The 14,614-nt window shown below is 50.6% G+C and overlaps 1 protein-coding gene across 13 annotated transcripts in view; it reads right to left on the reverse strand.

Annotated features, from left to right (window-relative positions):
- CACNA1G (calcium voltage-gated channel subunit alpha1 G) overlaps window positions 1-14,614 on the reverse strand; it is an 86,854-nt gene extending 72,240 nt beyond the window's left edge. For 9 of the 13 annotated variants that reach the window (XM_051994303.1, XM_051994299.1, XM_051994300.1 and 6 more), the window contains exons 1-6: window positions 5,363-5,495; window positions 5,011-5,144; window positions 4,007-4,104; window positions 1,477-1,636; window positions 748-1,048; window positions 465-557 (exon numbers count right to left, since the gene is read on the reverse strand). In XM_051994303.1, the coding sequence (XP_051850263.1) occupies window positions 465-557; window positions 748-1,048; window positions 1,477-1,636; window positions 4,007-4,104; window positions 5,011-5,144; window positions 5,363-5,455 (879 nt within the window). In that variant the 5' untranslated portion in view covers window positions 5,456-5,495. Of the gene's footprint in view, window positions 1-464; window positions 558-747; window positions 1,049-1,476; window positions 1,637-4,006; window positions 4,105-5,010; window positions 5,145-5,362; window positions 5,496-13,600 lie in introns of those variants that run through there. The other 4 variants (XM_051994307.1, XM_051994306.1, XM_051994305.1 and 1 more) reach the window with 2 other exon arrangements.

Genomic DNA, 14,614 nt, shown 5'->3' on the forward strand with positions numbered 1-14,614 from the left:
TGTATTTTTCTGTGTTTATCTGTCCTTTGTTTTTCTCTAGAGCAGGAGTTCTTGACCTGGAGTCCACATACTTTCTCCCTGACCCTGCCAAAATATACAATGGATAGATTTTAGAGAGTACCTCAATTTGGATAGGGAAAAACGACACCCTTATTTTCACTGACATCTGACTAGAAATTAACATTTCCTCCAATTATGAATGTAGGCAATACACTATTATTCTGCAAAAGGATCTATAGGCTTCATTAGACTGCCAATGGGGACACAATTCAAAAAAAGACTTTAGAAATTCTGCATTAGAGCTTGTCCTAATTTCTGGAGGTGGAAGAATTCAGAAAGAGTGAGCCTTCCCTTCCAAGAAAGACTGTCAGCTCTCCTGCCCACTCCCATGCTTGCCCCTTCTCCCAAGGACCACCCAACCCCAGGACCCATGTCTTCCCATTCCCACCAGAGGAGTCACTCACAATGATAAGAAGAATGAAGTAGATGAAGTTGTAGAAGGAATGAGCATCCATCACAAAGTACATGATATCTACCCAGCCCTCGAGCGTGATAACCTGGGGAAGAGGAAGAGACGTCACGTTATCTCTTGGGAGTTCATGCTATGAGTAATAGGGAGCATGAATGTGAGCCACATAGACTCCAGACTTTGTAGGGGGCTATACCCACAACCCTAAGAAAAGCCCCTTGGGTCTGAATTCAGGGGGTGTCTCAGGATCCAGGAGCCAGGTTCCCCCCCCCCCAAACCTGGAAGATGGCAATCCAAGCATAGCCAATGTTGTCGAAGTTGATGGCTCCCTTGAAGGGGTTGTGCTCCCCAGCGGAGCAGTTGGTGTAATATTGGTTCCAGTTGACACAGGTGGTATTACTAGAGCTGTTGTAGGCTTCGTAGTCAAGGCCGCAAGGAGGGCCGCCGCCCCCTTCTCCTCGAAGCGTGGGAACACTTCGACAGGAGCGCATCCCGTTCTCCCGGGGCTGGGAGCAGATGAAAGGGCTCTCGTCCTCATTTTCAGTCTGATAGTAGCGTTCTAAGTCCACACTCAGAGGGCTGTGGGTGGGGAGGGAGTCAGGGATGAGTGGGAAGGGTGTCAGAGGCAGAACCCAAGGTGGGAGCACAAGGGAGGAAGATATAGGGGAGTGGGTGACAGGGATGGAAGGACAAGTGAACAGGGGAATGGGAAGGTGGAGGGCAAGAAGCAGGAAGGCGGGGAAATGGAGTAAGGGCAGTGGGACATTAAAAATAAGGGGCAGGAAAATAGGTATGGCTGGTGGATAAGGAGCATGGCAGCAAGGAGAGGGGATGATGGCCTAGAGTTGTATGGGAAGGGTTATCCTAGGTAATAGGGTGAAAATTGTCAACAAAAATTGGGGGTCTGGAAGCTAGTAGAGACAGGAAGTGAGAATGTCCAGGGAGAAAGGTGACCTCAGTCCAGCCCCCCAGGACCCTAACCAACCACGCGCCATCCATATACTCACATGCTGAAATTCTCTGGAAGGAAGCATCGGTTCCGAAGGAGCCCAGCCCAAAGCTGGACTCCCACGATGCCAAAGATGAAGAAGACGAAGAAACAGAGAAGAAGGACATTGCCCAACATGGGCAAGGTGTCTAGCAGCAAAGTGACCAGGATTCGCATACCTAGAAGGTGGGCAGATGTAGGGGCAGAAATCGGGGAGGCAGCAGGGAGGCCCCAGAATTGGTGCAGTAGTTTAAACACGCAGAGATAGAATTTAATCAAAGACTTTCTAGGCCAGCCCAATCTATCCTGGCTTGGACTGGGGGAAATATGAGGGAAAGGAGTTGGTGGCCCATTTCTGTATCTTTTAGGGGAAGGAAGGGAACAAATATTTATTAAGTGTCTACTGTGTGCTGTTTTACAAATATTATGCTACTCGATCCTCACAACAACCTAGTAAAACATGTACTATTATTTATCCCTATTTTAGAATTGAGGAAACTGAGATAGTGGTTAAAAGGCTTTTCCAGAGTCACACATCTAATAAGTGTCTAAGGCTGGATTTGAACTTGGGGCTACTTGACTCCAAGCTTGGTACTCTATCTACTGCACCATCTCACCAGAACAACAGCCAAATGATTCGTGATTACTTTTCACTTTGGGTCCTTTCTAGCCCCTAAAATTCCTTGTCTACTCTAAGTCCTTCATACTGCCACCCATTCATCTTCTCCCTTTCATTCTCCCTCTCCACCATTGTCTGGCTGGCTTGAATGACTCTGAGTTGGATCAGTAAGGAAACAGCGGCAGAAAGCAAAGCACGATGGAGGCTTGCTGGACCACCACTGAATCCTATATTGCCCATAACTACCCAAACCAAATGTGTTCCAATATCTCCTCTCTCTCTCTCCTCCCAAGTTTCAGCCCTTCATTCCCAGGATATGACCCTTCCTTGCTTTAGAATCCATCAATTTGGAATTCTGATTCTGTAATCAGGATGAATCAATAGAGACGTAAACCTGACATTCACAGAAATTAATCTAAGACTGACATTTCCTCCCCTCTCCCCCCTCCCCCAAATCATTGATTTTTCATCTCCGACTCTCACCCACCCCATTAAAGGAAGGCTTTCCTCTCTTCCACTTGCAGGTTTATGACTCAATCAGACTGCTTTTGGATATGGTCTGAATCGGCCCTGACCCTTCCTTAAGTGCCTTCCTTACTGCCCAGATCTCTTTCAGAAGAGTTAGGCCTCCTGTGTTTCCCTCTTCACAAACAATTAACAGAATTGGACTAGTCATGTGACTGCAGCCAGCCTCCCCTGCACAACATCTAACCCCCCCTCCCTTCTTCACTGCCTCCCCCTTCTCCCAAATCCACCGCACAGCAGCAGAGATCAATTCTTCAGGGTTTGCATTAAGGGAATTACACTGGTGGTTAGACAGAGGCCAGTAAATCAGCCATCCGTCACTTCAGGTGGGGGTGAAAGTGGGGGATGCTACACCCAGGACGTCTGGAGCTAGTGTTAACACCAGCACAGCAGAACACCTAGAGACACATTTAATTCGCCCCAGAGGCACTTAATATCAAATCATCCAAAGAAACACACTGTATGCAACACACACACACACACACACACACACACATATACACACACACAGAGTCACATGCAGCTGTCATCCTCTAGACACACACCAAGACTCTGACACAACCATTCCTGCCCCACCTCCACTCCTGACCCTACACAGATGGAAAAGCCCATCTCCATACTGGTTCACCTATACAGCAAGGCTCAGAGACTATGTTGGGGGATGGACAAACTGAAGGGGGAAAGCAGTGAGTTGAGCTGCCAAGACTGTTCTGGCCCCATACTCCAAAGCTTTCCCATCTCTGCTTTAATTTAGATAATGGCTTTAGTGAATGTTCCAAATGAAGTGAAGGAGGAGGAAAGAGGCCACAGGCAAAGGGGACTACCACTGGGGAAGTAAAGGAAAGTCATAGGGGTGGAGTTCAAGAGCAACTCAGACTGGAGATTTGCTGCTATAGCTTTGCACCTTATCCCCCTCCAAACTAATAAGGCATAGAGAGGGAAAAGAGGGAAAGGGATAGCAGTACATCTTTTTGAGTTTGACCCAAAATCTAGAGAAGTATTGCTCTAAGCCTTAATAAAATAAAGAACAGTCTGGTAGAGATTTCCACATTTTTTCAATACCCCCACCCCCATCTTTCCACTTCCATTGTCTGCCTGTCTCTGTCTCTCTTTGTCTCTGTCTCTCTTTTCTCCCCCCTACCTCCCTGCCGAACACTCCCCCTTTGCCTTCCATATCATCACTCCCTAAGAAATCAATTGTCATCGCCCTAGAGGCAGATTTCATACAGCCTTACTGAAATTTTTTGATTTACCCTCAGTGAGTACAAATGTACACACACTGGGTTGGTCCTGTTTCCCTCACCTTCCTCCCTCTCCCTAACCATGGGGGCAGGTACTTTTGGGGAGAGGGGGAGGGAGCTTATTTCATCTTCTGCCCACTTGCACCAGAGAGAGAATCACTCACTGGGGACTCGATTAATTGCTCGAAGAGGCCGTAACACTCTGACAGTCCGAACGGCAGAGAAACTGACATTCTGAAGGTCCAGGGAGTATTCGAGCATCCTATAGGAGAAAGGCCAACATTCAGGGGGACACCAAGAGACCAGAATGCTCAAGTCCACTAGAAGTACAAACAAGGGCAAAGATTAGAATTATAGCATGATAGAGCTAAAAGTGACTTGAGAGATTGGCCACTTATTTACCAGATAAGAGGAGAGAGGGATTTGTCCAATTGTAGCACAGCCATGATAGTTCTGGGACCAGAATCAACCTCATGTGCTTTTTACACCAGTAATTTTTCCACTACACAAGTAGCTAGAAATAATATAAGACTCATACCACATTCACACTTCCCTTCCCCCATCCCCAAGGAATGTCCCAAAAAGGAAGTCTCGAAGCTGAGGGTCCATGTAGTGAGAAGAGGTAAGACCTGGACTTTAGTTTCAATGATGTAAAAAAGTTCTTCTACCAGTATAGGTTGACATTTCCCCTACAAGTTATAGTCTTAGAGTTTCATAGAACACTAGGAGGTTAAGTGACTTTGCCCAATGTCATATAATCAGGATAAATCAGAGTCAGGACTTGAATCCAGATTTTCCTGGTTAGGAGGACAGCTCTTCATTTACTAAGCTACACTGTTCTTTTATTATTATTATTTTTAGAACAAATATATACAGAGAGAAATTTAGAGCCCCAGGGCACGAATATAATTCCTTGGTGATATCCCCAGTGGCTAAGCCTTGCCTGTAGAAATGAGTGTGAGATGGTGCTTCCATACCACTCTCAGAGAGTATGGAAAATCACTAAGTAAAGTTGAAGAAACAAGAGGGAGAAAGGGACAAGGGGTGAAGTTCACTCCAGACTTTGGGCCTGGGGATAGTATCAGGAAACAGCAAGAGGTATTCCATCAAGCAGCCTTGAACCTGGAAACCGGAAAAACAAAGAGTTTCTAGAATTCCTCACACTCACCCTGCAATAACGATGAAAAAATCCAGCCGGTTCCAGGTATCTCCCAAGTAACACTTCTTCCCGAAGATGCCCAAGGCAACCATCTTCACCACCATCTCCACAGCGAAGAAGGCGAAGATGAAGTCGTCAAAGGCCTGAGAGTGGGGAGGGGGCTGGGGTCAACTCTGAATGGGGAAGGGGTAGAACTGAGGAGAGGCCACAGGGTGGAGGGAGAGGAGGCCTGCTCCCGGAGGGGGCAATGGTGCTGCAGCATTGGGGGACTCTGGGGCACCCAGAGCAGAAATTTGGAACCTAGGCATTGACCTCCCCAAAGCCCCTGAGGCTGCTGGCCTCTTGCCCATCACTAACACACCTGCAAGATCCGGCAGCGCTGGGAATCACAGGCGATGTCCTCACATGGTTGAAACATGCCCAGAGTCACACAGTTCAGCAGGATAACTAGCATGCTGACCCGTTCGAACCAGGTTCGAGTAGTGGTCAAGGTTGTAACTAGCCATGAATGAGTTTAACTACTCCCTCCTCCACTTCCTCATAGACTACCCACCCACCCATCCACTCCTGCCCATGTATATTCGAGAGAGAGAGAGAAAAAAAAAAAAAACAAAAAAACAAAAAAACAAGGATACCGTGACTATCCAACAGAAAGATCTGATTCAGGAAAAGACAGACCTACTACGGAGAAAACCTGGTCTGTGGAATAGATATCTGAGAAATGGGCTTGCGGAGATCTTCTCACTGAGCCCTCCACATTCTAGATCCAGCCCAGTCCTACCTGGGTCCTCTATGGCCCCGCGGAACCTCTCAAGGAGTGAGGAGTCACAGGGTTACACAGCCAGACAGATTTCTGCCCTCAGGCACCGGCAGCGAACCGATCACACGTAGTTATGCACACACTCCATCACACTCTCCTGCGCCCTGCCTGACACAGGTACAGCCTGGGCTCCTCGGACCATCACAGGAGGCAGGCACTGGAGGAACTGCGGAGTGGCTGGGGTCTCACATCCCTGAGCCCTCCTCTTTGCCCTCCAAGCTCAGACGGAGCAAAGGGCTGTCCTGTAAATCAGGAGGAGGCGTCGGGGATAATGTCTGCAACGTTGAATAATTCCAACCCTAGAGGCGCAGAAAGCAACGTGATCCCAAACCTCAACAATCCTTTGCTATTTGATTTAAAAGGTGAAATCTCTCCCTCTTTGGAGGACAGAGAAAGGGCTGGGTGGGGGGACACAGACTGTAGAGGCTGGGAGGAGCTAAGGAAAATAAAACCGACCCGCAGGGAGGCGGGGTTGGAGATCAATCCACTGCTTTACGGAGCCGCTGCTTAGAGCGCGCCCCTTGAGGGCTAGAATCCGATGCCCCGACGGCAAAGGTGTGCTTCGGGAGCCCTGGTGAAGGAGGCAACCGCAACCGGGCCGACCACCCCTCCAATCGCTAGAGTCTTAGTGTACCCTAATATTTCATTCTCTCCCTATTCTAAATTCTGCATCCAGCTTAGATGCTCTCTAAGGCCCTCTGCCTATCCGGATCCCTGCAGTTTCCCGTCCCTTTCTCCCAGCCTTCCATCCCCAAACCTCTGGCACCTGCAACCGCCCCTTCCCATCTGTGTCCTACAAGAACGATTTTCCAATAGTTAACTGTCAGAAGGTGGGGGGTTGGGGGGAACAGGCGGTGAAGAAAAGACGAGAAAGAGTACACTGTTTCCATGGAACCATTTCTTTGAGAAAAGCCGAAGCTGGTGGATCTCTCCCCAGAGCAGGGGGTCAGCCAGAGTTCATAGGGCGGGGGAGGGGGTGCTGAGGCGCGGGGTGCAGGGTGAGCTGCCAGGCTTCCTAGAAGCTCTGGGCTCCCGACTTCCCTTCGCCCCCACGCCTCTTCAACCTCTCCCCGGAGTCTTCTGGGAAAGAGGTCAGAACCCAAAAAGAGCTGTTCCGCCCTTCTTTCCCTGGGACTGTCCCTTGTTCTGCCTCACCCAGGAGGTGGTCCTCCCCCGTGGCTTTCCCTAGGAGGCTGAGGGTGGAAGCAAGAATTCAAATGAAGGCTTCTAAGCTAGGAAAGAGAGTGTGGGAGTGCGTTGGGAAGCCCAACCAGGATTTACCTGAATGAGAGTGGGTGGGTGGCTCTGTTTGGAAGAGGAGCCGGATGGAACGGATAACACACACACAGTTGGCAGGATAACTCCCATAGCACTTTGCTCATGCTTCTCTCTTACAACATTGGCCATACTCTGCCTGTAGTATAATTATATGTGTTCCCGTCTCATTTTCCCTACTAGATTTCAAACTCCTAGAGGGCAGGGATCCTGTCCTCTGTATCTCACCTCACCCCCATCCCCTAAGTGACTTTTTCGGAATAAATCCAAGTGTCAGTGATTTACTGAATGTAAATTCACGATCCAATGGAAACTGGTCCCCCATCTCAAGGTTTTCCCTCTCCTCCTATAGTGGTGATGAAGCAATTGTGTTTCCCAGTTTATGATGAGAGTAGAATGATGGATGGGAAGCTAAGGCCATCAAAAGAGTTTCAACCAACCCACAAAAGCTGCTGGGCTGACAGGAGGATGCTTCCAGACTCAGGTAATTGGGACAGTTGACTCATCTCTAGCTTGAGCCAGAAGGGGCTCACCTTTTAGGAAACTACTAGAAACGATGTGGGGCACCAGACTCTTGAAGAAGAGGGTGATTGTGGAAGCTGATTATCTCTCTCTCACCCTCCAATATGAAGGGATGAGAGGGAAGGAGTTTAGTGAGATCCATGTGGATCTTACTTAGTGATCCAATGATCCTGTGGATCTCGATTCCAGATCCAACTATCATGTGGATCTCATTTAGATATCCTAGCTCTTAGATATCAAGCTCTAAATGTAAAATCCTATGAATGCTAACACACATATCACATTTCCATAATCAAAGGTATAAATATTCCCCAGGGAAGTGTAAGTAGAAGAAGCAAGGATAGTGTCTATCTTATCTGTCCTCCATAGAGCACCCCTTCTCTCCTAAAAAATTCAGAGACAGAGGTCTGGCATTTTGACTAGAGGTGACACCTCCCCATTCCCTCAACCACACATAGAACATAGAATATTAGGCTTCACTTTGCCTCTTCATTTGACAGATGAGGAAAATGAGGTCAAAGAAAAAAAATGACCTGTTTAAGATTATTCATCTAGGGAAACACCTTCTAAAGTATCCCCTGAGGCCTGACCAGAAAGCTTCTATCCCTTTCTCTGTTTCTTCCTTCTCTACCTGACTAGCTCCAAAGTCACAGAGGTGAGCAGGAAAGAAACCAAAGTACAGGGAAATTGGAGATGGAATATGCTGTGTGGTCCCCAGGTCAGTGTAACTGATTGGACTAAATTCAGCAGAGCTAGGCTACCGGTTGGGTAGCCTTCTTCCCCCCATCTCAGGGTGGGGCTCATTTCCATGGGAATAGAGCTCCATGTCACTCTGTGATGTTCCTTTTGTTGCCATAGCAATAGTAGGATGTGTCATTAGGTTGGTGTTGATTTGTTGCCATGGTAATTGAGGTGACCCCCTTCCCCTAAGGCTGCGCTTCCATTCTCTAGTGGGGAAGGGAAAATAGGATGAGGGGAGGAAACACAGGTTACCAGGTGGGGAAGGGGGAGAAACCATGTGATATATCCTATGGCAACCAAGGGAACAGGGGACACTGGTTGCCATAGTGACTGGGAGAGACCTGTGCAGTCACGTGGCTACTGTTGCTATGGTGACTCTCCGGGCTGGAGTGGCTCCGAAAGGAGGGGGGAAGGGAACCAGAGGAGCTCTCTTCCTCATACCATAGGTCCAGCCCCCCTCCTCCCCACAACCTAGAGGAAGAAAGCAGAGGCAGAAGAAACACCTCAATTCCACCCTCCTTTTCTGGGAGAGCCCTCTCACAGGATATTTGAAGTCATCCTAAATAACCTTCCCTGGCCCACCCAATAGGGGAAAAGGGTGAGAACTGGATATGAGAGGGTTCTGGCAACTTCAATCCTCTCATGGGCACAAAAGGTCCCCAACCTCATTAAGAGCCAGAAGAAACCACATTTGAGAGCACAGGACTTTAGGGTGGGCAGGAAGAGAAGCCTCTCCCAGCTGAGGTTGGAGAAGAGGTCCAAGGCCCTCTGGGAGCCCCCATCACCACCACCACAAACACACACACACTGCTTGTGCCTTTCTCTCCTCTCCAGTGTGTGGGTGTACAGGGAGAGAGATTTCTAGCTGAACTGGAAAAAAAATGCCGAGAAAGACAGCAAGACAGCTAGCTCCACCCAGAGACATGGATACAGAGACGCGAGAGACAGCGGGCCTACTGGAATCTCTGGGAGGGAAAGGGGGCCAGAAATCCTATTCAAGTGTCTATGACTGTATGTGCGTGCATGTGCATGTGTGTGTGAGAGAGAAGGTTTATGCTTGTATGTGTGCAAGCATATCTCTGTGTGTGTGTGTGTGTGTGTGAGCGGTTGTGTCTGTCGCCATCCTGGCTGAGGCCGACAGGGTGGGGTGAAGAGCTGGAGCCTGAGCAGCTGGAGGGGTGTGGGGAGGGGGGAATCCTAGGATTGGCTCCAACTGGGGCCATGAGGAAGAGTAGCTGGGGGAGTCCCCAACAGTGGGAAGGGGAGGGGAAAGGGGTGTCTGTAAAGCAAGAAGTCTGTACGGTAGATTTGAGGTAGGAAATCTATTCTACCCCTTCTTTATGCACCTTTTTCCTGGCTTCTCAGATACCTCAAACCTTCCCCCAGCACCCCAAATCTTTTTCTTATACTCCACCCCCTGGAGTGGACCTGAAAGGTGGCAATCAAGAGATAAGATAGAAAGTCCTCAACTCCCCAGTTTCTTTTGGGGGTCAGGACAGAGATTAGGATAACATGACATTTTGTAAATCCTCACTTTTTCCTATCCCAGGCCCTGGTGAGAAAGAGACAGGTAAGGCAGGAAATCTAAGACCCTCCAAGGGGAAAAAAATCCATAGCTCCATTGCCCTCCCCCTCCCACCAGACACACACTCAGACACGCACAATGACGCACAGTCACACACTCACACTCACTTCTGGAAGTCATTAGGGCTCCTGCCGCTCAGGCCTCCTCCTCCTGGCAGGCTCCCCACTCCCCCCTCCAGCCCTGCTCTCCCACTCCCCCTCCCTGGATCCCAAATGCCAGCCTATGATTTCTAAATGAGAAAAAGCTGTGCTGGGCTCTGAGCTTGGAGGAACTCCTACACAAACTTCCAGATGTGACATAACAGCCAGGAGAGGGAATGCTCAGGATCTCCTTTGATTGGGGGGGGGGGGGAGAATCAGGGAGGAACACAAGGAGGCAAAACACACCCAACTGAAAAGTACACATCAGTGAAGAAAAAACAGGGACCTGTGCCTGGAGGGGTGGGCATTCAATGGGAATAGGGGAGAAATTCCTCCTGACTCCATGTTGGTTACCCCCCCCAACACACACATAATGCCAGACCCCATCCCTTATTGCCTTTCCTCACCCCACCCCCTACAGCCCAGATGGGGCTTTGGGCAGGTTTCTTCTCCAGGAAACAAGGCCTCTTTGGGGGGTTGGCCTTGGTGGGAGGAGGGAGTAGTAAAGAGTGGCAGGCAGAGAAGGGGTCTGGCTCGCTTCTTAGTTTGAAGTGGGGGAAGTAGAGAGTTTGGGGCAGGGTAGAAGGCATAAATGAGTGCTACAGGGCTGGATGAGATTCTACATGTAGAGTAAGAAGGATGAAGAAAACAGAAGACAGAAATTCGATTCAGTATCTCTGATAAATATAAAAGGCACATTTTCCTCAAACCTTAAGCTGGGTATGCTCTGTGTGTGTGTCTGTGCGTGTGTGTGTGTGTGTGTGTGTGTGTATCTGTGTGTGTGTGTGTGTGTGTGTGTGTGTGTGTGTATCTGTGTGTGTGTGTGTATCTGTGTGTGTATGTGTGAAGGAAGGGATGGGGGGAGTCTAGGCAGCATTGGTTCTAGCTTCCCTTTACTTCCAGGCCTGACATCTTACTAGCCACAATTTCCCCAAGAAATGCTCCTTTCCTAGCCTTCCAGAAACAGGCTAGAGACCAACAGAACTCTACATCTGAAACAGCCTCTACCTCTCATTCTAACCTTCTCTTTCCCCAATCCCTACCCAAAGATATCCAGTGTGGAAACTGGTAAATTAGGCTCTTCTCCCCCAACATGCAATGAAAGTGTTGTGAGGATAAAAGGATATAGGGCAAGTAGAAACAACCTTCTCCCCCCCCCCCCAAAAAAAAAAACCCAACTCCTAAGAGCTCGATTTACAGAATAAGTTAGAAGGGGTGAAAAAAAGTATTTTTTGTTCTTTGTATTGCCCCTGTAGCAAAGGTGAGAGGAGCTGCCTTTTTCCCCATTCATGGCTTATGGGGGCTCACTAGCTCAAGATCCATTTCCCTTGAATGTGTGTAGAGGGAGAAAGCTAAGGAGAATTGTGAGTGCATTTACCTCCCTTCCTTAATCCATTTGAAGAGAAGAAACTGAATCGTAAAAAGATAGGCAGGAATGGGGACTCCAGAAGACCCAAATCTAAATAGTCATCTTAATCTTAGTATATTAATACACACACACACACACACACACACACACACACACACACACACACACACACACACACACACCCTTCCAATTTCTCTTATTCTGGGGTTTGGAAAGGAAGTAGAAAGAAGATACAATCCAGGAGGTACTCATGACTGCAGAGCAGATTAGGTGAGGTGCCTGTGGTTCATGTGGTTTAGGGGGATGTTAGTGCCATCAGAATTTTTAGGGGGGGAGAAAGAGGATTGGGGGAGACAAGGAACCCAGGTCCCCAGTTCTGCGTAGAAAAGGAAGAGCAGGAAAAGTGGGATTCTGGGAACTGTGGGAGCTTAACTGCAGAGGGGAGAAGGGTGGTCTGGGAACACATTCCTTCCCCCCTCTTCTCTCACAGCCCCAGGGATTGGGAATAGGCAACAGGAATCTGAAAAGGGGGAAAGAGGGGATTAGGTTACCCCAGATTCCAAGATCCCAAAGAAGCCCCTGGGGCATGAACAAAGAAGCAGTTAAGACATACCATATCTCAAAAAGTCTCCCCCCAAAAAAAATCCGACATCAACCACCAAAAAAACTACCACCCCAAAAAACTCCAACACAAAACCACACACACCACCCCCCAAAAAAACCAGGTCCTATTTCAGAGAGGCGCTTTGTGCCTGAATATGAGCAGGAGGCAGAGAGGGAGGAAAGAAGCAGAGGGGGAAGGGGAAAAGGGGGGGAGGGAAGACAGGAATAGGGTTTCTCTGGAGAAGCCGATCTAGTTATTGGGAGAGGGAGGGGAGCCCCCCAATGCTGGAGATTAAATTTAAGGGGATGATGATTTTTTTCTACTTTGGGATGGAAGCTCTTTAACCAGATCAGCCGAGCCAGAAGTGGGAGATGGGCCAACCTAAATCTCTTCTAAGGAGGGGAAGGGGAGACGGAAAACCGCACTCATGCCCTCAGTCTCTATAACCCTCATTTTTAGGGGGCTGATCATATTCTCCCTACTGAAGCTTTCATTGAAAGAAAGAAACAAGAGGGATCAGTTCCCATTTGCGTATTGGGAGTGGGGGTTCTGACTAGCTCGATCCTTCCCTCTCTACAGAGCAGTTCCCGCAACTACCACCCCCCTCCCTCCCCCCCAACCACACACACACCCGCCCGCTGGAAGTCCAATTCAAACTCTTCAAATTTAAGCATCCCCACACCCTGGAATAAGGAAAAGAGAGGCGGGTAACTTCGGGGAGCTCAGATTTAGTCTCCAAATCGTCTCAGTTCCCGCCAGGGGCTCAGCTCTAGCTTTGGGGGCACAACGGCCCCCCTCCCATCCCCGCACATCTTGTTCTCATTCTCAGCCCCTGACATCAGCCGCCGCCGGAATCTCCTTGTTGTGCCTCCAGCCCGCTGCGGGGGAGTGAGGGGTGGGGGTTATTGGAGGTGCTTAGAAACCCCCCCCTCAAATAGCTCCTGTTTGGTCAGGAAAACCTCAGTCAGGGTCGAAGGGGGGAGAACGGACCCCAGAGACGGTAGCAAACTTTGAAGTGGGGGGGGGGAGAGATGGCAAGAAAGGAAGAACAGATCACAGCTCCCCCTCCCCCCATTCCTTGCTTCTCTGCTTGCTCTCCCCCCTTTCAACTTGGGAAAGCAAATCCAGCCCCTATCGGCCAGAGAAATCAATAGCTTCTGCATTTCCCCACATCTGGAGGGCAATGATCTCCTCCTCACCCCTCCCCATATCTGGAGAGCATCCAGCTGCTGAACGGTCGGCGCACGTTCCTCGCTTGCCCCCTCCTCCCGCCCAAGTCTCCCCCTCTTTAGTAGTTCAGCTCCGATTTTCACCCCGTTAGAAGGGTGATGATGGCTGTCTTTCCTCTGATGTCCTGGCCTTACCTGGCTCTCCCCTCCCCCTTTACTCTTAACACCCCCCCTCCCCTTCACCAGTTCTTTTACCTCCAATTTCACCTGTCTTCTCCTGTGATTCGTTCCCCTCCCAAACCAAGCTGTTCCCCTCCCTGCTTGCTTACCTGTCCCATCCACCCATTTCCCCGCTGTGGCCCCCAGAAGGATATGGGTTACAGACCAGGCGGAGACACCAGCTCCTGGGTCGACTCTCCTGGCTCAGGTAGAAGAAAACCACCGGGGCGAGTGCAGGGTAGGGCAGTCCCTCCGGTTCCGAGTCCGTACTGCCTGGGTCTTTGTCTCCTGGCCCCGGCCCCAGTCCCAGCCCCGGCCCCAGTCCCAGCCCCGGCCCGGGTCCCGGCCCAGATCCAGACAGGCCCCCAGCTCCTGACAGGTCGTTGAGCCGCACCAAGGTCTTGGACTGCCCGAACTCTTCGGCTTTGGCTCCATCTTCCTCTTCGTCCATCCTCCCGCCAGCCTGAGCCCCAGGTCTGGAGCGGGGCAAGCGGTACCCCCTGCTGGGGGGGGAGTCCTCACAGAAGCGGAGGACCCCGGGGAGGACGCATCCGGGGGGCTCTAGGGCGGAGGCTCTGCCCCCGGGCTGGCCAGTTCAGCCCGATTCCTGCCGCCCCCAGGGGCATGCTGCCCGCCGGGGGCCCTGAATCCGCGGTCGCGCTCCTGGCCCTCGGCGGGCCCCTCCTGGCCGGGTTCCCGCTTCCCCTCGGCCTCGGCTTTCCCACCCGCCCCCCTGCCGGCTCCTCCTCACTTTGTTAAGGCTTCTTTGCTTCGGGTCCAGGTGCTGGGCGCCCGACTCCGCGACCACCTCACTGCAGCAGTAGGGAGTGTGGAAGAGCAGGGGAAGACTGGCTTAGGTCTGGGGGCCTGAGAGGGGGGTGCCCCTCTTCCCTGGAGCAACTAGGGCAGAGTCTAAGCAGTCAGCATCACCCCGGCGGGTTGCCAGTTGTGGTGTCGGTGGGGAAAAAGGAAGGAGGACTCTCCTGGGGTGGGGGGGTTTGGGGGGAGCGAGGAGAGGTTTCTTTCTCCTCCCCCCACAAGCTTAGCAGTCCGGGTGGGGCGGAGAGATAGTAGGGGGCCGTCCTGGGCAGGGCCGGGGGCGGAGATGCGGCTGCTGCAGCTTTCGCTGCCGCTGCCGCTGCCGCTGCCGCTGACTCTGCTGCCGCTGC

The sequence above is a fragment of the Antechinus flavipes genome, chromosome 4 (genome assembly GCF_016432865.1).
Source record: "Antechinus flavipes isolate AdamAnt ecotype Samford, QLD, Australia chromosome 4, AdamAnt_v2, whole genome shotgun sequence".
Taxonomy (NCBI): Eukaryota; Metazoa; Chordata; class Mammalia; order Dasyuromorphia; family Dasyuridae; genus Antechinus; species Antechinus flavipes.